The sequence below is a fragment of the Watersipora subatra genome, chromosome 10 (assembly GCF_963576615.1).
Source record: "Watersipora subatra chromosome 10, tzWatSuba1.1, whole genome shotgun sequence".
In the NCBI taxonomy this organism is placed as follows: Eukaryota; Metazoa; Bryozoa; class Gymnolaemata; order Cheilostomatida; family Watersiporidae; genus Watersipora; species Watersipora subatra.
The window spans coordinates 11,186,338-11,210,920 of NC_088717.1; the positions used below are offsets into that span (position 1 = coordinate 11,186,338).

The 24,583-nt window shown below is 33.9% G+C and overlaps 1 protein-coding gene across 1 annotated transcript; it reads right to left on the reverse strand.

The window, feature by feature from the left end:
- Positions 1–1,299: 1,299 nt before the first annotated feature.
- LOC137406775 (transcription factor ovo-like homolog lin-48) lies at positions 1,300–3,762 on the reverse strand. The gene is made up of 4 exons (XM_068093389.1): positions 3,387–3,762; positions 2,973–3,149; positions 2,122–2,312; positions 1,300–1,422 (listed from the first exon to the last, which is right to left on the reverse strand). The coding sequence occupies exons 1-4, from the start codon at positions 3,760–3,762 to the stop codon at positions 1,300–1,302; spliced, it is 867 nt and encodes a 288-aa protein (XP_067949490.1).
- Positions 3,763–24,583: the final 20,821 nt, after the last annotated feature.

Below are 24,583 nucleotides of genomic sequence, written 5' to 3' on the forward strand. Positions count from 1 at the left end.
GGTTAAATCTTTTAGTTTAACAAATGCTATTTCAAACGCTTCCTACTTTTCATTTTCTATTTGGCAAATGTGTATTATGATCCTTTTTAATTTATAGCTGGTCTATTTTTCGAGATTCGTTTTAGAGTAGCAAACTTGATGAAAAATGTCACGAGCATTAAAATTTACATCAGGATTTACACAGCAATCAAAGTTCGTGTTGAAATATACTATGAACATAAAAATTGGTTTTAAACATTTGAACATCAGTGCCAGACGGTGTCTCATCTATTCTAATAATTTTTTCTGCTATGAAGTCCTCACTTTTGATTATGTTGCTATTTATTTTATAAAACATACAATGTCTTGAATTTCATTTAAATTTATCTGCTGAATTTTTTAAATTTTTTAATAAAGTTTAGTATTTTTATTGTTCAACTTACTGCAAGTTCTGGATGAATACTTTCTGTAAATTTACTTTAATTTAGTTTACTTTAAAATTTACTTGTAAATTTACTTTAAAATTAGCCAATGAAACAGTATTTTACATGTATATTATTTGTGTTTTATATTTTATTGCCAATCTAGCTAGTAATTCCAATCTAAAGTAAGTTATGTAGAAGGTCATTTTAAGGTCACTTGCAATAAATCATAGCAGTTTAATAAATTTTCACAATTATTGTTGGGTCACAATTCCATATCAATTATTGTTTTTAAATGTCCATTAATAAAGATTTTCTGTGCGTTTTCTAAGTACTTAGTAAGAAAAAAAGTAATTCGTTTAGCAATATGGTAAACTATGCTAGCAAATCTACTACATGACCATGTTTATCTACATGTAATTGAATACAACTGTTTGTCAGTGCGAAAGCTTCAAATAAAACATGTGAACACAACTCCAGATTACTGTTATGCCAACTTTCTATCTTTTCCAAGGCCTCTTTGAGCAACAGTCTTAACAATGATCTCTATGCACCTTTATTCAGCAAGTGATAAACTTTATGACTTAATCACAGGTATATTTAATATGGTTTTAAAGAATATCAAAATATTAACTTATAAATGGAAGTAGTATAAATACAAAAATAGTATAGCTTTAGCTAAGCTTTAGCTTTGAGCTTTATTGCTGTTACCATTAGTCATGGTGTTTTACTAAGGTGAGTTTAACAAGAATGTGACCAGCAATCATAACATGCACTTTGTATAGTACAATTAATGGTGTTCATTAAGTGGAAATACACAACGAAGATTGCCAAATTCTTTGAATTACCTAAAAAATAGAAAATAAATATTTACATAATTATTTTTGTAATAAATGGACTATTCCAATCTGCTGTCCGATGACGCTTGGTGCTGAAGGATTCTCGGCAGCTGCTCTTTGCTGAACTTGAACTGACGCTTGTCGTAGCATTTCTGGAGGGCTGGAGTACCGGGGTGAAAATCCTAAAAAGTAAATATACATGTTTAAATGAAATATTGTTTTACTTAATGCAAAACAATTTAAAAACGTAAAATAATAACATCAGCTAAGGCAATATATACACAAATTAAAGTGTTTCAAATGGTAAAAACAGCGGTGCATTTTTTTTACTCTTTGGTAAATTTTATTTAATTTTTTTTTTTAATTATAAAAAATGCAAAAAAAAATTTAAAACATAAGAATATCATCAGCTAAGGCAATAGTATCGCTATGGGCATGTTATTATTGGCAATAGTATGCCTATAGCAATTGGCCATAGTGCTCATACCACACTATTGGCAATAGTATTGTCTGCTAAAGCAGTAAATACAAATTGAAGAGTTTTAATTCGTAAAAACAGCAGTGCATTTTTTTAAACCTTCGGTAAATTTTATTTAATTTTTTTGTTGATTCGCTAAAACTACATTTGTTGTTATCAGTTTAATATTTAATTGTAATGCTGGCTAGTGATAAAAAGCTCAAAAACCTGAATAAGTGCTCAAGTATAACTGAAAACATAAGAGTCTAATTGTGTTTTGATTCTATTAAATAGTTAACAAAAATTCACCATTAAAATATGATGTCTGCCTCACACTTTATGTACCATCAGGTAGCAGACAACTCTAAATGTTAATTTAGGTAAACGTTAGTATGAAGTAAAATATTTGATCCAAAAAATGTACCTTTAGGTGGAGGAAATGTTTTTCCGGGTCATCATTGACTGTACCACACTGTTCACAGACATAGAGTTTGCTGCGCCTCTGTTTGAACTGGTAATCATATTCTTCATTATGTACCTTCTTGCAGTGAGACTCCAAGGAGCAGCGCTGTGTGAAGGCCTTATTACACATGCTGCATTTGTATGGTCTCACACCTGTAACGAAAAAAAATCTAAAGTGAATTTAAAGTGTTTTTGCTTGATATTCGATTTACTAGATTCAATGTTTGAAATGGGAACTTTTGCTACTGAAAAAAAACATAATGAGTTAATGAAATTGCAAAATTTTTAAATTTTCTAAATCGCATGCAGCATTTGGATAATTTTACACTTGTAACAAAAAAGAAAATCAAAAGTTATTATAAAGCAGATTTCACTGTAAAATTATCGTGTTAGCAAAAAAGAACATTGAAAAATCATATTTGGCATTTTTGCTTATTATTTATTTAACTTGATTTAATGTCTAAAATCTAAATTTTTTTTTGCTAAAAACAACCGAACAAGAGTTTATCAAATTGCAAAACCTTTAAATTCCAGAGTAAAACAATTTTTATACAATTATTACTTATTGCAATGTTAGCTTCATTTCATGCAATTGTGCTACTCTGCTGGAATCATCTTTTTCTTCACATGCTGTCTTTACACTAAGTAGTTAGAGATGATTCGTTTTATATTTTATTAGTCAGTCTAGACGTCGATGCAGGATTATAAAATTTAAACTTTCGGTAACCTTTTTGTTCCATGAAATTTTTTAGTTTAGTTTTTATCTAAAAAGGTGGTAGTGAGAAACTCTAAGCTAGTAAAACAATTTCTTACCGGTATGGGTTCTTGTGTGTCTTTTTAGGTCAAATGTATCATTGAAACCTTTCCCACAAAAGGTGCAGAGGTATCTTTTGATGGTGCTATGACACTTAACGTGCCTGTTGAGAAGACGTTGGAGTGGAAATCTTTTCTTACAGACTTTGCAGATGAAGTTATCTTCACGCTTCTCCACTGAAAACAATTTTCAAACTGTTATGAGCTATCTTGATTACAAACTCAAAATATAAATATACTTTGAATTTTTATAATATGAGAGAAGTAAAAAATATTTATTGCACTTGTCTTGTAATACATGTGTGTTTGATAAATTTATATATTTAGGTCTTTGTATATAGCTACTCTAGTTAATGTCGTTGTTTAAGAACAAATGGTCAGAGAACAGCATTTTTATTATAAATTCAACCGTACCCATGGTGCGTAGCAGGTGGTCTTGGATAGCAGGATTCTTGGCAAGAGGATTTTTGATACCGAAGCCTCCATTAACTGTCTCTATGTTCTCATTCGTAGCCTTAGGAGCGTTGAAAGGCATGGGCTGCACTTCCTTGCGTCTCATGAGCGGTGCTGAAGCATTGCCAGGAAATATGGAGGGCTTTGGAAAACAGTTTATCATGGGCCGAACAGGTGGTGGCTGTGGCAGGCTGGGCGTTATTAGAGGGTTTAGGAATGGATTTGGTCCCAAAGGCGCAACGAATGAATTCATGGCAGCGTAAGAGCTGAAAAGTTTTCTTTGCATCATCATCGACACAAGCATCTCATCGTGATGCCGGCTGGCCAAGAATGGCATAACGTTGGGCAGCGCAAAGGCTGAGTGTGGAGTAAAGCCGTTGTGACCTCTGAAAATGGTTGATGAGTGCCCTCGCTTCATTGGTGGACTGTAGCAAGCACTTCCTGTTGAACCTGCAACATATGCTTGTATTATATATGTTATATTGCAGGAATTTTGATCAAAATTGAAGAAAAAGAAAAGAAGCATTTTAAAATATAAGCAAAATTACTTGAACTTATCATTTAAAAAATTTCAAAGCGGTGAGAGATGCACTAAGTTAGGCGTACTAAAATGTACAAATGCCCTAGCATATTCAACAATAAGAGTGCCTTAAGTTCCGTACCTGACAATGGACTACTGAGATCGCTGGCAGAAGTGGAAGACAAAATATTTGATGGAGAGCCCATGTTCTTCGTAAAATTAGGCTCCAAAGCTAGATTGAGTTTGGTATTTTTCCGCACTTGAGTCGGCAACGATTCTTCATTGCAACTTTCCTCACCAACTGCAAAAAGAAAACCCTAGATTGAGTGACTATGTCATTTGAAAACATGCTTCCTTTATAGAGGACGGTTATAGAAGCAGGCTGTGACCTTTTTCTGTCATATACATGTAATAGAGAGAGAGACATGACTGCTATTTATACTGTCAGCTACGTAACGAAGTTAATGAGCCGCGAAGAGCCAACAATTCCTTGGAAGATGCTTTGCACGTATCTGGCTAGCTATATCTACTGTTTTGCCTAAAACAAAGACTAATCAGTAAAATTTTATCTCGCCACCAAAATATTCATTGCGAAATTCAACAAGTTCCTGTTTGGAAATAAAAGTTCATGACACTGTTTCACCTTTCCTATAAACATTTAAGGCAAATAAAGCTGTCAGATCTGCTAGTTTCTTTGCTGGGTGTTTACGCTGCCGCCATGTTGCAAGAATTTAGATCATTCTATGGAGTAAATATATAGCTTGGTTCTTTTATCAACAGTTTGGTCAACTCCAGTTCTCTAGCTCACTGTCAGCAATGAGTATAATTAGGTGAACAATTTTACAGCAAGTATATAATCAAAGTGCCATTCACAATACGACAGCTTGATAGGAATCAGTCAGGTGTCACATTGATGGCACCTGCACCACTTGTCATCATACTTTCATTGCTAAAGTTGAACTTCAGATTTAATATAAAGCCTTTGAACTTTTTTTCCCCATTTGAGTTTGCGTTAAATTGGAAAATGATTTGTAAAAGCACAACTATATCTGGAATACAATCTGAAACCAAATTGTATTTTACACGTTTCAGCTGAATAGACCAAATGTAATCTTGTATTTCACTATTTGAATTTATTCAAAAAATGCTTTAGCCTTTTTAAGCTTTTAAAAAACTTAAGCTCTTTTTTGTTTACTAAGTTGGTACAATTTTGTTACTCACAAAAACCTTTGAACTTTGTTTTTGAATCAAGTATCAAACCTTCAGTCAGAAAAAGAGCTAATCAAAAATTTGTTCTCATTATTTAAACCTCATAACTAGAGTTGCAAAGAAAAAAATTCTTTTTCAAGTGTTGCAGATAGACATGGCAGTATTGAGCGCTCTAGTGCAATTATGGCCAAGATGTTTGATTGCTTTTTTACTTTGTCGGTCAGATATCCAAAGTATATTTTATTAGATGTGTGTCTCTATATACAAGGATTGTTTTAGCCATATTGTTTAATATATTTATTATTCTTTTTTATTATTATTAGTATTATTATTTTATTTTTATAATAATTATTTATTATCTCTTACTAAACAAATAAGTTTCAAGAAACTCACAGTAAAATTACCAAAACATTTCTCCTGACATGTTTAGGTTTTCAGCTTGTAAACTTCCTCAACAGTTTAAAGACAGAATAATTATTAAAAAGAGGAACTTACATGTAAGTAAGCTAAAGGTAATGAGGTCTGCTGAAACATTTGAAATCAGTTGGAACTATTTTGAGTTTAATGTGAAATTCTAATGATTAGGTCTGTTCTACAGTGAACTCTTTCTGACATGTTTTGACCATATGACTACTAATGACTTGGTTTTTTGATTATGATTATTATTGATTATTGAATTGATTATTAGTGTGAATGAAAATGGTACATGGCTGTCAGCACAAAACCGCCTTCTAAGTCAAAGAATCAAAACCTGTAGCACTTTTTTCTTACATGAGATGAGTAACCAAGGCACCAAGGCTGAGCCAGATGTCAACTTAGTCCAGGAGAGATTAAAAAATCTCTTTCTCATGTAAGACTTTAAAGACCTCGTAATACATATAATTTATTTCGCCTTCTCAGCAGCATTTTACTGTTAGACCTCTAATTCTATGACTTTTTATAAGACAAGTCCAATCATCTGGATGTAACGTTCTGGGCATAAACTATGTCCAGAACATTTGTATTCATCCTTCCACACGTATAACAAACATCGTTTTCTATTCCATGACACCAACATACTACATCCACCATCATGTTTCAGTTTATGAACTTTCTGTTACTCCAACCTTCAATTAAATATCCCAACTCTTCCACAATACTATTAAACTGCCAACTTTTAAAACTGTTTTGTTCAACTCACTTAATAATTCATGATTTCTGTATTCTCATTTTTTTTATTTTGTTTTGTAATGAAAAACATAATATTGTTAATGATAATTAAAGGCAATAAAAGGTTATACAGAAATACCATTTCTGCTTGACCGTATCATGTATATTTTATAAATTTTCACTAACGTTGTTGCTTACATAGCAAGAAAAAATGTAACAGACAATTGTTAAAAATTTTTATGATACTGGTAGATTGCTTTCTGTTTTTATTTTTACAGTTTTTGATATTCTTAACAGAGTTTACAAAAAAGAATTAGAAAACCCAATGGAATGAATGATGAACATAAATTATACTAATGACTATAGTGCAATAAATTTACCTGAGATAATATCAATTTCATCATCAGAATCACAGCTGTCAACCATTTGACAAGAGCTGTCAGGTGATTGATGTGAGAGAGCAGAGATCATGATGAGTATGGACTGTCACTATCTAAGAAAAGTACGATAAATGATATATATTAACAATGCCTGTCTATTTCAAACTAGAATAAATAGAGAAAGACAAAATTCTGTAGTTATATTACATCATAACTAAATTCTTGCATCTAATGCAGCAACTTTTTATATACATGTTTAATAAACTGGTTGTATTTACATAATAGAATGTTTTACAAACCTGTTTCATGCATATACGCTATCAAACAATCACCTAAGCAGATGTACGGCTGAGCATGTATTGTAAGCCTAAGTTTTAGTAATATGATTTCATGTAAGAAATGCATTATAATTTTTAACAGCAAATAATGCTACGTTACTCAAAAAAATTTTCAGAAAAGCTTTGTGTAAATTTTATTAGAATAAGTGTATCAATTTTAGTTAAAGAGAGTAGATGAGAAGACAGTTACCTCTAAATTAAAAGCCAACTGTGTCCTGGTTGTAGGTAAAAGAAGACTGCAGACTCTTTGAATCTCCTGCAAGTAAATAGAACCATGTATAGGTAATGCTCAGTGATTTAGGCCAATGATCTAGAGCGTTACAATCTCTGCTGTAATTTAACAGTGAGCTTTTGACAATAGTTAGCGAGCGTAAGCTAATAACAGCCCAAGTGTAAAATATATAGTTAGGCCCACTGAGCATGGTAAATATAGCGTGAGTCAAGTGGAGATTATTTCTCTACAACTGTTTCAAGGGAGGTTGCCCGCTGATTGCCTTGGTCGACTATTGATGAACAAACAAATTAAAGTATATAAATTATTGTTTGTTTTATTCGACTGAGGACTTTAACAGTACTACAACGCATAAATTTATAGATTATGACAATGCATTATAATATATTGTGCTTTAATATGGCATTCAATTTTTTACAATATAACACACATTTATTAAGCTTATTACTTTGAGCCACATTATATTTGGCTGTATTTTAGTATATTAGCAAATTTAAAATTATTTCAAAGTTTACAAAAAAGATATCACATTAAATAGCTATGTATCATATTGCTTTGTACTATAATATAATATATTCTATTGCGCTATAGAATACAGTTGAATATGATAGTATATAATATAGTTGAATATGATAACATATTAAATCACATTATGCTATATTGTTGTACACTATATTACATGATTTTATATTATATAGAAAATAGAAAAATATATCATATAATATTCTGTAATTTCCTTATTTTATTATAATGTTTTTAAACAACAAAAATAAAGTTTTTTTGCTGCAAACTAATTATAAAGCATAATAAAGTGTTTTTACTCAGGTATAGTACCAATCACAAGTTATTTGTTTTTATAAACAAAATGAGAAAACTGAGCTTTTCCTTTAGAAAGCAATATTTTTGCTGTTATGATGATATTTTTGTTATTTTGTGAGTAACTCTATATTCCATCACCCATACAGCTTATGACATGGTGGCATCCGTTTTCAGGTGATTTTGAAAAGAATTACGACAGGGGCAGCGTTGTGCTGCCTTGCACTTGATCAGACTCTTTCATACGCGTGACCGTAATCTATCTGTGAATTCGCTTGAACGCCAACCGTTACACCAAATAGGTATCTGAGCATTTACAGCGTGAAGTACCATTGCAGGCTTTACAGCTTCTGCATCCTTACAACGCCCGTATCAAACTCAGTTGTTTACCGAGGTTATTCTAAATATCAGCTGCGCCAAAATCTTCAAAGTAAAATTTATAACTGACTCTAAACAATAACATAATTCAACCTTTAAAACTTTAAAATTATTATTACAGGGCTAGAAAGAAGACATAATAAATTTATAGAACAATTGGATCCATGAAACTCAAGTTTCGAGCAAGCTCTCCAAGTGTGTGAGAGATTGGCAACTTGAGATAATGCCGAGATAATGGTAGGTTTATCGCTGCACTGGCACACAACTCAATGACAATTACAGAGTTTATTCAAGCTTCGATTGACATTTCTCTTTGCAAGATAACAATTTGAAGGTTCATTAATGATTAGGAATAGCTCTTGAAATGTTATTACGATTTTCTAGGCTCAACTTTTCACTTCAAAGATTTCATCACGTAAACGATTTCATTTGTAAAGAGTTACTAATGAACAACTTACCGTATGATGAGTCCGTGTACCTGAGAGTAGAGGAGGCAGAAGGTGTGGTAGGCTGCACCGAGTAGAAACTGTCATATACCCTATCCTTCACCCCTGATTCACTTTATACGTGATTGGCGTACAATGGAGGCTTTCAAATTTTTAAAGCAGCACAATAAGATGATATGATAATGATTGTTTGTGAAAAAATACACTGAATAGAGGCGTTAGAAAAGCTCAGGGTAGGCAAGCAGTTAGCGTATAAGGGTACATGTCTTTATACAGAACCATAGCAAAAAACATAGGAGGGTCTAAAGTACATATATTCTAACATGTCTAAAAAATTACATTAATATGGTAGACTTAAGAAGCTGCCTTTAGAGTGAATCAAGTTGCTATTGCTACTGCTGCCTTTAGAGTGAATCGAGTTGCTGTTTCTAATGCTGCTTTTAGAGTGAATAGTGTTGCTATTTCTAATGCTGCCTTTAAAATAATGGCGAAGTCAACTTTTTTGCTTTCATAAAATTATATAGAATTTTTAGTGAGCATTACCATACCATGATTTATATCATTGCCTCTACAAGATTATCCGCAACATTTTACCCTTTTAATTTTTCCAAATTTAGCTCGCTTGTTAAAGTTTTCCTTGATTGTCTTTAGGTCTTTGTATTGCTCAGAGCCTGATCAACTATACAACGGGGGTCTATGAATTGTTCCTTATGTGTGAATGCCAGAACTTAGGCTAAGTTTGAATGTAACATTTCAACAGCAGACAAATGCTACTCCCACCATTTACCAGTATTAACTAGTATTACTACTCATAGCTTTTTTTGTCACTCTCATTCTTAAGCAGTTTGCTCTTTGAGTTAATTATACTGTATTAACGCTGCCATTATGAGAAGCATATTTTACAACTTTCAAATGTAGAGCTAAAAAGAGAAAGGCATACAACATTGCGTTGCTACCAAGTGCTCCAAAGCACATGTGTACAGCTAGCAAGTCTCCCATAACATGTCTGTACAGTGAACAAGCACGCAGTGTATAGCTAGCAAGCTTTCTATAACATGTCTGTTGATAGCAAGCATATCATAAAATGTCTGTACAGTAAGCAAGGTCTTTGAAACATATCTCTAAAGCCAGCAAGCTCTCTATAACATATATGTACCATTAGCAAGGGCCCCATAACATGTTTGTATCATTAGCAAGTGTTCCATAACATATCTTTACAGCTAGCAAGTCCTTTGTAACTGTCTGTACAGCTAGCAAACTCTTTATAGCTTGTCTCTACAAATTCTGACAACAGTAACCATATGGAGAATATGTGAAAAGAGAATGTTGCCAGCTCAATGAACTATTGCATCATGTAGATACGGATCATAGCCAACATTAAGTCCTAATCTATTTAGCAATCATGTGTATTTTAGAAGGGCACGGGTTAACCTTTCTAAGTTTCTATTTTTAAGCTGCACGTGAATTTCATTGCATCAAATATGCATTGTCTATGCTTAGGTCAAGGTCAAGGCCTCTCATACTTTCAGTTTGCTGCCTTACGAACATGGAGAAGAAGAGTTGACAGATGTCATAGACTGTCTCTGTTTCTCTCACATACACCCATATACAGTATATATACATAAATAAATCTATATATAAATGTATATGTGAATAAATACATATAAACAAATAAATATTTATATATATCTAGACAAAAATTTAACTGAAAATTCGAATTTTTCTTCACTACTAATCTGTTACAACAATAGGAGAGCCTTAAAGTTCCATACCTGACAATGGACTAGTGAGATCGCTGGCAAAAGCAGAAGATAAAATATTTGATGGAGAGCCCATGTTCTTCGTAAGATTGGGCTCCAAAGTTAGATGGAGTCTGGTATTTTTCCGCACTTGAGTCGGCAACGATTCTTCATTGCAACTTTCGTCACCAACTGCGAAAAGAAAACCCTAGATTGAGCAACTATATCATTTGAAAACATGCTTCCTTTATAGAGGATGGTTATAAAAGCAGGCTGTAACCTTTTTCTGTCATATAATAAAGAGAGACATGACTGCTATTTATACTGTCAGCTACATCTATACTGCGATATACTTGGTGTAGCCCATCAGATTTATTTGTTAAAAAACTAAGACATTTGATGAGCGACACCCTGAAACAGATATGCAGTGAAGAGAAATTTAATTTTTCAGATAAGCAATAAGCTAAACAATTACTCCACTTATTACTATTAGTTCTTTTGTAACCTTAAATTTTACTGTATTTCCACTGTTTAGTCATAGAACTATTTTTGAACATAGAGTAGGATAACCAACTGTCTATAAGAAGTAAGTCATTTATATTAATAAATAAAATACATTGTTAAATAAAAATGTATTTATATAAATGTATACATATAAGTAAGTAATGTGTGTGCATGTACACACACCATGCAGCTATTGTACAACCATCGGATTTATAAATTGTGATATCACATGGTGAAACTCTTGACTGCACTTTCCAGAATAAAAATTTGCTGATCAGAGAATGTCCTCTTTTAGGGTTTGTGTAAGAGATATTCTTGTGCCACACAACAGCCCTGTTAAACTCATCATGCAAATTTTTTCAAAGGTTGCATTGTTATCCACAAATATTTGCTTGTACAACAGGATGAAGTAAATGGACCCATGTTTCTGAAAATAATTGAACTGTGTGAGGGCTGCTATCATTCTGAGCAGATAAGGTTATTAATTTAATAGATTACAATAGACTAGATTTAATTCTTGACAAACTGCTGTGGATATGAGCTACTGAAGCACCCGTACTAAAGTTACCTTAAATAGTTTATCAAGATAAATAACTGACTCTTCCTGGTTGTCACCACGACAGCGTTACAGGTTACCTCAACCTTATTAAAGCATGGTCTTTGAAACATATCTGTAAAGCTAGCAAGCTTTCTATAACATGTCTGTACCATTAGCAAGTGCCCCATAACATGTCTGTACCATTAGCAAATGTTCCATAACATATCTGTACAGCTAGCAAGCACTTTATAACTGTCGTACAGCTAGCAATAAAGACCGCTAGTGAATCAGTATGTTCTCTTACAGAGTTGAGGCTTTTCACCTGCTCACCAAACTCCAGTTAGGCGGTTGCTTGTAGCCAGGAAAGATTGTCGGTCTGGACCAATCGGCTCCAAACTTCAAACAGCCTCCGGTTTTCCACTTCAGCTAGTTTTGTTCTCTTCTCTATGAGGTTCTAGTTAACATATTCAAACCATCTTTTCTTGAGTTTCCAGTTTGGTTTTTAACCTTCTACTATGTAATTATAAGCTACTGCATAGGGGTAATCTGGTGGTCTCGGTCTTAGGTGTCCAAACTGATTTGACTGTTTTTAATTTTATCTGCACTTGATATTAGGTGCAGTACTTTGCATAAGTCATTTTTGCAATTAATGTTGGTTCTTGCAATTAATTCTTGCAATTAAAATGCTGGTGAGTCATGTTATGTTATGTTATGTTATGCTCTGTTACAGAGTTGATGAGAGATTTTAAATAAAAAATCTTTTTATCACATATTTTCATATATTAGTTCAGCTAATTATTTCTCTATGCAATTGGATTTCAGACCCCAGGCTAAGCTGAGGCTTTATTCTTTTATAACAAAATGGGTTAGAAATAAATCCTGATTTATTTTAGTCTAGACAATGAGGCAGGTTGGCTAGCAAGATAGATTGGCTAGCAAGGCAGGTTGGCTAGCAAGATAGATTGGCTAGCAAGGCAGGTTGGTTAGTAAGGAAGGTTGGCCAGCAAGGAAGGTTATCTAGCGAGGCAAGTTGGCTAGCAGGGCAAGTTGACCAAACATCAATATTTAGCTATAGCTGATTTCTCATTTCTATTGCAATGTAGAGTTCACAAATTGTCAAGAAAATGATGCACAATATTAGAATTAAAGATTTAAGGTTATTAAAAAAATTATTGAAAAGTTACAACGATAATTTGAACTTGGCAAAAATCATATTTTACCCATAGAATTTAAAAACTAATGAAAGAAATTTTTTAGTGAGAAAACATGGAATTATACAATTTTAATAATTAAATGTAGTACTGGGTCGGTAAGTACTGATGACAGTTTTAGAAGTAATAATTGTTTTCTTGGTGCCGCAAAGCATGATATAAATTAAGTTCTACACAAGTATAAAAAAATTCTGATTAGGCTAAAATTTGGTGTGAAAAACTGGCAAAGTAATAATGCATGAAATTCAATTTTATAATTTTACTAGATGTGCCACCCGGCGTTGCCCGTGTAATAGAAGAGTCTTTGGACAGAAAATTGATTTGTATTTAACATATAACAACATTTGCCATTCTAACTTTCAAACTACATACCATGAGAGAAGTGTGTCGTGTAGTTAAAATAAATTAAGAGAAAAATAAAAACAACTGTAAAGGTTTTAAAACTTTGTCAAACAAGTGTACCTTTCAAGCTAGTAGGCTGGCATATTGCCAATGGAAAATTCCACTAAGCTAGTTAATAAGGTTAGGCTTCCAATGACTGTAAGCCATGATGTTGAGTCTGCATTGTTGTCCAGCTCAGCTGTTCTAATAATAGCTATAGCCGGATTTCTGACGACACACGAACAGACTTTGAAAAATACAGATATAGATAAGTTTATAAACCTTATAATTTTATAAGATTTTTAAGTATTTACGCATGCCATAAATTGCTCTGAAATGAAGTCGATAAAAAAATCTGTAGCAAGTTTTTTTAGTTTCTTTTTGCAGTTGATCTGATAGTCTCGTCTCACACAGCTGTTCAGAATCACAAAAATTGACGAGTATAGATTTTGCTATTAAAACAAAAATATTTTGCTGCTTGTAGAAAAAATTCTGTTCTAACAAAAACAAGTTTGTAAAAACAGTATGTTTACAAAAACAAACTGTTTTTACGGCAAGTAAAAATGGTAACGTAAGTAGATATGTTCACTTTAGAGCAGTGGTTCTTAACCTTGTTGGATGTGCTGAGCCTCACCAGTTTCATATGCACTTTCACCAAACCCTTTGTCGTTGAAACATAAAGTGAGTCAGTCCGGTTTGGTGAGTCAGTCTCAAGGGCCTTCGACCCTTGAGACTGACTCACCAAACCGGTAGGGTTCAGACCGAACTGTTTTTAAAACCACTGCTCTAGAGACAAACAGTTTAGGTGCTTATTGTGATTCACCAAACACTCCTACCAGTTCTGATAGCTGAATGTGTAACCTAATGTAACACTGTGAGCTCAACCCCTGACGCCTTCTTTACTTACAGCAATCTTAAGCCATCATGTCACGGTTTAACTAGAAAAAACCTAGCTTTACGTCGCAACCTTTGAAAAGTTACTTCATATCAGTTTGGTCTATCCTGGTGTAAAAACTTTTGCATTTTTTAAATCCTTCTTTTGTTGTAATGTCAATCAACAAGTCAAAGCACTAGCACACAAAAAAGTAAATTTTTCAAAAGATGACACTGATAAAATACTAATGTTTTACCCTATCTGACAGATCACCATCTATCAAATGGTTTTTATAACTATTTTATACATACTTTAGTATTGCAGCCATTTTTAAACTTTTAGAGGTAAAGCTATTAAAATAGCTTTATTCAATAGAATGAAAGTGTTCAAATGTTTTAGCTCAGAAACCAAAGCAAAATTTCATTAAAAACAGACTTTTAAAAGGTAGGGATAAACCTATTTATAATAATTACGTTGTTGAACCTGAATAGATTAGCAATCAATTTTCATATCTATGAATCTGAAAAGATTGCGCCAAGCAGGAAATGAACTATTGACTATATGATATTTCAGAGGATAAAATAGACATACATTGTCTACAGATAAAAAAGAGGGAATATCTTCTACCGTTGTTGGTGCAGCAAGCCTTCTCTTTACCTACATGATTATGTTCAATCACCCTTCTGCTCGGTAAACAACACCAGAGTTTATAATTATTGCGAAAAACAAATTTATGAAACAAGCGATTTATTCTCAACAAGGGCTGAGGCGACATCTATGACTAAAGTACTTAATAATCAGATAAGTGTAATTCAGTTATATTAGATACACAGCCTTCTTTTGGCAGCAGCAGCAACTAGATATCCTATAAAAATTGTCTTTCTGTATAGTAAAAGTTATCATTTGAGTCTTTTGCATGTGGACATACTGTAAATTTTTAATGTTCAAAAACTAGAAATAAAAAAATTGAATAGTTATCTTAGCTGACTATAAATTTGGTCAGCAAAATTATATCTTAGGACTTAAATTTGAATCTCACAGAGTGTCAGCCATTATTCCAATCACTGCACTTTGTAGTCATCTATTTATTGGCTCACAAACGACCTTAATACAGTTTCAAATGGCACTGTAACAAATGAATCGTCTTTTCATTATAAATATTATGCAATGAAACAACCAATGATACATGACATATCTGTTCAATTTCTTATCTTTGATGAACCAGCTATCGCGAGTTCACGGCGTGTTTCATGGAACACCCGGAATCTGACTCATCAACTGAACTTCTACGTATCACGATGACTGAGTGAACAGCTGCAAGCTCGAGATCATAGAGAGATATGAGTCAAGTTACCAACAAGATGGGTGTAATGGTTTCACGGGAGAATAAAATATATTAGAATTGCGAAAATGTATGGCTTCCAGCTAGAGATGCAGTTATTTGGCCGTAGGGTATCAGATGGTTAAAATTTTAATCATCTCCTATTGTTTGTGGGATGCGCAAGGCAACACTAGGCATTTAGCTTCGCGTTGATTCTCAGGCTTGCTATGAAGAAAGTATCGAATTTCGTCAGTTTGACATACTTAGGAATAATGGAGCTCAAATGTAGAAGCAGTTTGTTATGCTTACGATAAGACACCATTTGGTTTTTGTTTAGTTTTTAAGCATTTGAATAGCACAGCTTTTACGCCTTTAAATGGTTATTATTACATAACCTCTGAAAACTTACTTTAAATTATAAAAATGATGTTGATGATGACTTAATATAAAAAGGCAATGAGCCAAAACATTTTTATAGTTTTAATTTTGTGTACCGCCATGTTCTCTTTTTCAAATGCTTAAAATTGAGTAATCGCGTTTGCTCGAAGAATTAAAAGATATGAAAGGCATTTGACACTCCTCTAGCCTCTTGAGTGTGGGAGGGCAAAAAGATATAAAGAGAGAGTGGGCGTAATTTTTACTCCTCTACCATCTTCTTTCCTGTATATGAGCCGTTTAATATTTTTATTCTTTATTAGCTATTAGAAAAAGAGTAATTCATAGAATTCTTCACTCAACTACTCTTTGGAGAAGGAAGGTTATAGCTAGAGCGAGATCTGTAATTGGTATGCCAGGTTTTTATAGCCTCATCAATTTTTTTTGTATCTCTATTAAGGTTATCCTTGTTATTGTAGTTTTATCATCAGAAATAGAAAAGAGAGAAGAGATGCTGACGTCTGTCACTTAATAGAAGGGCAGCTATCAAAATTGCCAAAACCTAAGAACACTTCAACTTCATTTTGTGTCCCTGAAAATATTTATTAATTAAAAAAATAGAAAGGTTTAATTCTACTAATGACAAAATTAAAAGCTCTTTTTTTGAAAAACTAATCAAGTGCAACATTTTTATGCCTTTACCAGCTATTTTATCTGCTGTCAAAAAAGATTCTTGTAAATAAACTCATAAATCACATGATTTCTAGCGACAAGAATATTATGAAACTATAATCGATGTATCAATATTTATAACAAGCACAGACACAGAATTTTTAAAGAAGTTATTACTAGCACAACAAACATGTAGATTTTGTTGGTCAACAAGATTATCAGCACCAAGTAGTTTTGATGGTATGATTCCTTTGAAACAAATTTTGGCGGGGGGTCCTTCTCCTACCCAACCTACATCATAGAATTGTTAAACATCAAAACAAAATACTTATATATATACATCATATATATCATATATGTAGTGATCTGTTACTATCTGTGATAAACACTGCACATATATGTGCAGTGATCTGTCTATGGACATATCTGTTTATGGACATAGAGAATCAGTAACCTATATATTCTCTCATTTATCGAACAATAAAAACTAGTACGCATGGCAGTCCCATGCACAGTGAGAGACCGTCATGAGTAATTAATACGTTCGTAATTATTCAGTCGAGCTGCAAGGTGGTGAAGTAGTGTGGTGATTAGTGCACCGGTTTGTAAATTCGAGGGTATAAGTTCAACCCTTGTGTGAGGCAATTTTTTCGCGAATACTGTTTGCAGGGCTTCAGACAGCCAGGCTCTTATTATAGTGAGTATTAGAAAATATAGGAAGAGGATTTTCTGTAACTTCCTGTACCCAGCCGATGAAATAGGACAACTTTGTATATAAAGAGGCTATGGTCATGCCACAATTGAACTGATTATTTTGAAACAAGTTACTAGAGCCTTGGCCAAAGCAAACATAGAATGCTGCCAAATCAATTTAAGCTATTTGTTATCCTGTTTGTACATTGATTCTATTTGTTACATTCAGAATCATGATTTAATAAACTTTAATCGATACAATAAAGCGAACGTCGCGCTCACTAATACAAAGTTGTCCGACCAAATGCAACCCTCACTTGCAGCTAACCAAACTAAATTGAGCACAATCGTAACAATTTATTTGCAAGCTTGTTGGTTGCTTCTCTCAACAATTTCAGCTCTGTTGCTGTATGTCAGACCATTGAGAGCTCTTACACCGCTAGCCACTTACCTAACAGCATTATAAAGTGAGCAGCCGATAAGAAAGTCTCATAATTTGACACAGGTTTGGTTTACAGACATGTGATTAGTGTAAGAACCGTGACTGCATTCCGCGTGAACGTTACACGCGCCAGCGAGTATTTGCTTAGCATTGAAAATCGTAAGCACTTGTTTACATAAAGCTCTTCGCAAACAAAATTATCAGGGAAACAAGAGACAATTGAAACAGAAAAAGCAAACTTGTTGAAACATAATCCAACATGGAAGATCATTTGGCTAGACTAGTCGAAATTTTAAATTAAAAATCCTTTTTTAGATAAGAGAAAAAAATGTTGTAATAATGATTTTGCGACTCCATAACTGATTAAAAGTCGACTGTTGCTGTAAGGAGGCATTTGCAATCGAGAAAGACGAGTCGCTATGCGTTATTCCTTTCGGTCTTTGTTTGTCTTTCACTCCGGCTGTATGGCGATATTATCAGGCAAAACTTACACAAAGTATTTAAACCTACAAAATAACAATTGCTCATCGTGTGATTTGCGCTGGCTCATAACAGATAATAGTTTAGGACAGTATGAATGGCTAATGTTTCTTATCTTTGCCGACAGAAACGCCATCAAAATTGTGTCTTTTCACAGGAGTGCAAAAATGATTACGCTGAATAACTTTATAGAGTTTCAAACGCTTAAAAATGCTGCGCATTCAGTGAGTCTATTAGCGTTTTGTAGATAAGTAACTGGGAACTAACAGATGGATTGAAATTTAATCAAGTTTTCATATAAAAGGAAAAGCCGCTAATGTCTGGGTCACGTACGTGTTACCTAAAATCAGCGCTGTTATTCATGGATTTCATTTTGAAATTATATTTACGTATCATAATTTTTGACTACATAATTTTTAATGTAACATAAATCACTCCGATATGGTTTTCTTCAGTACTATGAAACCTGATCCCGAGGTACTACAGAGAGTCGTTCTTCCACTTAGTCCTACTCTTGAGTATTTGGCTGCGTAGTTTCGTTTGTTTTTTGCACTTTCAATATACATAGAGTTATGAAAAATTGGTTGCCTTGTGCAGCATATGTTTAAAGTAGAATTCTAAAGTTTCAAATTGGTTGGACTGTTAGTCCTTGCGATCGCGTTGAAATATCGAGAGCGCTTGTAATGGGCCGAGAAATGGAAAATGGCTGCTGACAGAACATTAGCTTTTAATGACACGCTGACTTAGTAATGAAGGATCATAAATAGACAAAGCTAGAAAGCTTTTTCTTAGCATCAAGAGCTCTACACTAAAACTATGTGTTTTTCAACTATACACACTCTATCAGATTCGGTGTACTTTATCCATTATGTTTTTCGGTTATCTCCAAAACAATGCTTCTTTCAAAGAGTGTGAAAAATAAAATATTTACACTATTTGGTTTCTGTTTTTTTCATTGTTTTGCAAGTTTGGAGATGATATGAGTTCAAAATTTGCAAGTTCAAAATGATATTCAGTTCATGGGAATTGTACTATTCTTAATTCTTTCACTGTCCATGGAAAGTTGTTAATACTGTCTCGGCAGACAAGACGAGGTTTCAGTGTTAACCAGACTTTTAGTTGTCGAGTTGGTAGCCTCACATATTTGGATAAATTTCTGACATCATCGAAACATCTTGCACTATTTAGCCTCTAGTACACTGCAGTTTTAAGTTAAATGAATTCTGCTTATGACAAATTCGCTTGAGATTTGATTGCTTAGAGCTATTACTAATGTTGGTCCGTAACTTGAATCCTTCATTTCATTTGCACTAGATGGTTCTACTTGCTCATCTTTGAAGTGGTTGATTTCGTCTCCGCATAATTATTTTTCTGTCTTCAATTGCTGATGCCTATCAGGATTAAAACAGCTATTTTACAGTAGTGGCTTCATATTTCCTCTCCAAGTGCCAGAGCAGCTAATCAACATTTTTAATACATGAGCTGTCGCCAAAGGCAGTCACTCTTCCTGTTTATCAAATGTGATGGCAAAAAGATGTAAAAATTTCTGTAAGATGGAATTTGTTATAGAATTTTTAACGACCGTCCTTAACTTCATTTAAATACTTTGGAACAAAAAATGTTTTTAATAGAGCATAGGCCGCTCGCTTGAAGTAGCGAGATAATATGTTTATAGGTGCAGGATTGTAAATGACCACATTGAAGAGATAAGATTGTGCGGATGAATTCACCGGAGAGAATCAAACAGTTGGATGAACATTGTACCTAATCAACTGTATGTGGCTACCGTGAGAAACAGGCGATGGGATAAACTGCCTTGTCTCAAGGAAAGGAATAAACAGTCAAACACTTTACACGCTTATCAAATACATGTACGAACGGCAGCCTCACTTTCACTTAATAATCTATTGATTCAAAGTAGAAGTTTACATAACAATATTTATTCACCCCCTTAAAGGAGTTGCCTGCTTTTCACTCAGTTATGCTAATTATTCACTAGACCGTCAAGCTATGGTATTCTTTTGGGAGACGAGTTATCGCTGACTCCAACGTCTGTTGATGATGAAATATTCGAGATAAAAAGTGACATACAACCGCAAGCTTTTTCCTTTAATTTATTCTGGTTCTTTTATAGCAGAGTCAGCTTTTGACCAACATGAGAGAATGTGAAGCATGTACAGAGCATGAAGGCATGTTAGATTGAGAAACAAAAACTAGGGCTTGAGAGAACAAACAATGATGATTGCAAAAATTATTATAAACTATCAGAAATCCCGGCGATGTCCGGAATGTCTTTCATTTCAATCAAATAATCAGCAGGCGAGTGTTTTAGAAGCTGGTTTCAAGAACCGAAAAAGAAAGTTTTGAAACCAAATAATTATGGTTATTGACCTGGCAGAAGGTACAGAGCATATGCATGTGAAGTTTGGACGATACCTGGCAAAAAATATGGAAACGCATAGTGGTTAGTCAGACTAACAGACAGACTAGCAGATAGACTAACAGACAGACTATCAGACGGACAAACAGACAGACATACAATAACAATGTGGTGCTTATTAATATAAACACTGGTAATAATTTTACCTGAGAATTTTAAATTAGTGATTGTATGTCAGGAAACTCTCTCAATTTCTCAGAATTTTAAGTGGCTCACCAGCTCCGAGGTGAAATGTTAGTAAAATCTAGCAGTCTGTATGTTTGCTGTTCTGATAACTATAGAGTGTGCGGAATATAATGAAATGCAAGTTTTAGTAAAGAGAACAGAACTTTTAAATACGTTGCTTTATACTACATGTTTTATTGTTAATATTTCCGAAGTTTTCATATTTCCTGTTTCCATATGGCGCTGCAATGACATCATGGAAACAGCCGTGTCATTCTCATTCTTTCATGATTTAGTGTCGCTTTTTCGAAATAAAATAGTCCGTGAGATGCGCCATCTTTCTGCCACGAAAACGGTCTTAGCGACCAAAGGCGTCACACTTGTGCGTGTGCATATGTCATGCTTTCCTGCTGCTTCATATGCGTCGCTCAACAATCGTTCTAGTATAACGCCCTATAAAAACATGATCCGCTACATATCATGAGAGAAGTGTTTTGTGTAGTTAAAATAAATTAAGAGAAAAATAAAAACAGCTATAAAGGTTTTAAAACTTTGTCAAACAACTGTACCTTTCAAGCTATTAGCCTGGCGTATTGCCAATGGAAAATTCCACCAAGCTAGTTAATAAGGCTAGCTTCTAATGAGGTTACTCCATGACGTTAGGTTAGCATTGTCCAGCTCAGCTGTTCTAAAAATAGCTATAGCCGGAATGACAGACATACGGACTTTGAGAAACATATACTGTATATAGATAGAAGATAGCCTCTGGTCCAGGTTTTGGCAGGCGAAATGAGCAATTGGAAACAGAGAACCGATGCATTCAGGTTTGACTTTGCTCCGACAAACAAAGACAATAAAAAACTAGCCCAGCAGCTGCAAAGGGTGCGGGTAGAAACATAGCAATGCGAAAGGAGCTAGAATGATGGGCAGGCGGCACGTGTGGGAGAGTGCGGCCTATTTGTTTACGTTGAAAAGACAAAAGGAGAGGAGTGTGAACAACAGCACTTTGCCAGTTAACTCCTATGGGAGAGCATAAACTAGAAGCGTTCCCTGCCTCTTATGTTTTCCGACCGTCGTTCAATTTTTCTTAAAAGGAATACACTGTAGATAATTATTTCAAACTCAGATGCGCCAAAGAATCCTAACACAAAACTAATTGCTAAGAGATAAGCATCTGCGAAGCATCGAAGAGCTTGCATTTCTAGCGCTATTGAAAAGAACAAGAGCGTTATCTTGCGCATCAGACCAGTTCATCTTCGAATTTCTTGGCCGCTTCTCTATTATAAGCCTGTTCACTTTTTTCAATAACTGCGTGTCTGTAATTTACATAACGAAAGCAAATGGAAGGCAATACACACTTTATCTGTCAAGATTATCTGTTTGTGTTGAAGTGAGCCATCTTTCCAATTAAACGTGAAAGAAGTCGTGAGGACACAGTGAGTGCACGAGGCCGATAGAGTGCTTTGAAGCGCCCTCTTCAATAGTAGCTGGCTATAAACAGTGCAGCTCTGCATGAAGATAGACTTGTGGTTGAGTACAATCAATGTTTTGTTTGACTGTCCAACTGTCTTTTAACAGTACCGACTCACTGCAGTGCTTTTCCTCACCCATTTGTGCACCAGCTGCCATTTTATTTACACCGAGTACATTTCTGTGATAACATAAGATTAGAGAAAGGTTTGCGTGCAGCGCTGCCAAGAAGTTAAAAAATTTGCCATAACTTTGCCAGATGACGCTTAAAGACAGCCCTTAGCACCTTGGTATACCAGAAGTGGACAAAAGATGCTGCCAATAAAATTGAAGCTTAAGAATTCCTGGGACTCAACTGAAATGATTTACATAAACTTTTTCAACTTAGAAGTATTTATTTGTCATGACAAATTCAAAAGCCTTCCTCAGCCTAGATGTGCAGGATCATTTAAAGTGTAGAACTGGAGACTGCGATGCAAAGAGTAAACAAATTTTTGTTATATTTATTATTATTACTAATATCCTAACAGTCCCATGTATTGTGAGGGATTGTCCTGTATAAATTGGTATATGTAAGCATAATTATCTTGGAGAGCAACTGGGTGATTGAGTAGTGTAATGGTAGTGTGCTTGTCTTTGAATCTGAAGCCTTGGGTTTGATTCCTGTATAAGACAGCATTTTTTTTAAACACTCTTTACGTTGTTTAGGGCAGACAAAAGAATGAACGCAGCTCCTAATATAGTAAGGATTATATTTATTATACATGTATATATTATTTAATGAATTTAGTAATATATCTTATAGCAGTTCATTATGTAAAAGTAAGTTATTTTAGCCACAAATAATACAGATTTTAGCTAACCACCCTCAATTATGATTGTAAAAGAAAATTCATGAGGTGCAAAACTATAACATAGAAACAAACTATATTCGTTTCATTTAGGGGTAGTTAGACAGGCTTTGTGTTCAGCCAATTCGAAATTGGTGACACATTGCATAATAAATTTTTGTTTCTGTTCCTTACCATTAGCCGATTAAGTTTAAACCAAAAGTTTAAACAAAATGGAAAAGAGGAATACCCTTCTGCAGACTAAACAAAAGTATTCATCAAGTGAGTTTACTCGGCACTTGATTTGGATGGTGCTAGCTCTAGATGCAACATGTTGTTCATTTACTAGCCTTTTGCATAGCTTCTGTTTTTTTGACAAAGTCGTTTAATGATGAATGCACTTTTGATGTTTTAAAAAATTACTAAAAACTACAGCCCTTAAAGATGTGGTTGCGTCAAAAAGGTCGATTTAATGAAATTAAGACTAATGAAAGGCTAAAACATCAGCTACAATTTGATGTCATTTTTGTCTTTGTAGACCAATCCTGTCCAGAAATATATGCGTTTGAATGAGGCCATCTTTTAAAAAGCTCACATTCTAGCGGGTGCTTTGTTCGGGACGTAACTAGTGATACACCTGAAAAGAGTCCACAAGCGATAAGTATAAGGTCGCTTCATTAGCCAATCATCAGCACAAAATTTTTATATAGGTCGTAATAAATGTTATCACTCATAAAACGTGTTGTCTGTGATCTCAAATTTAGGGAATTTACTCTATTATTAAATCGCATGGACATCGATATTTACTAAATTAATTAACATCGTTACTTTACTGAATTACTCGATCGACATGTTTTATTGGCGAACAACAGAATTGTAAAATTTGCTGTGAAGTTACTGCGAAGGTGACTCCGAGTCTTCTGGGCATCAGGTGGTTCAAGTGCTACGGAGGAAGATAGGAGAATGGAGGTAAATTTGTCTTTTACTTTGAGTTTCCCATAGATGTACTGTTGAGTTTACATTCAGATTATATTTCCCTGTTTGAGGTTATAATGTAATTTCCTGAGCGTGCGAGATACGTATGTACAGTGAGTTCTTGACGGCTCCTTTTTAATCCATAACATCTAGCAATGCAATGGCTTAGATTGATGAATATACTAAATTTAACATTTTTAGTACTCATTAATACATGTACTAATTACACTGTAATAAAATTATAACTTTTTGCTACCACTGATCATCATTTTATAATTTTTTATCGGTTCACCTAGCTACATTTGCTTCAAATTTTCTGTGGCAGTTTTATCTAGTAAATAGGATTTATGATTTGACTTTAGATGTTCACTTCTCACTTGTAGAAAGTGAAGAAAATCGATTGATCAATGCAAATCTTTAACTTCCAGAACCAAAGCTTTGAATCATTGGCTTTGCGTACTTATGCCTTTGTTAAACATTTATTCGTTTTTAAAATTACACTCGCAATCTATCTAACTCCCAATTTGAAAGCTTTCAGTAGATACGCGTTAGAATGACATATCTATGAATGACATATATT

Bases quoted from the DNA above. Each gene is read 5' to 3' on its own strand.
- LOC137406775 (XM_068093389.1), bottom strand. From the start codon at position 3,762: ATGCCATTCTTGGCCAGCCGGCATCACGATGAGATGCTTGTGTCGATG. The intron at 2,313-2,972 runs GTAAGAAATTGT...TTTTCGTTACAG, and splicing joins ACACACAAGAACCCATACCG to GTGTGAGACCATACAAATGC. The intron at 1,423-2,121 runs GTACATTTTTTG...TTTACTTTTTAG, and splicing joins AACATTTCCTCCACCTAAAG to GATTTTCACCCCGGTACTCC.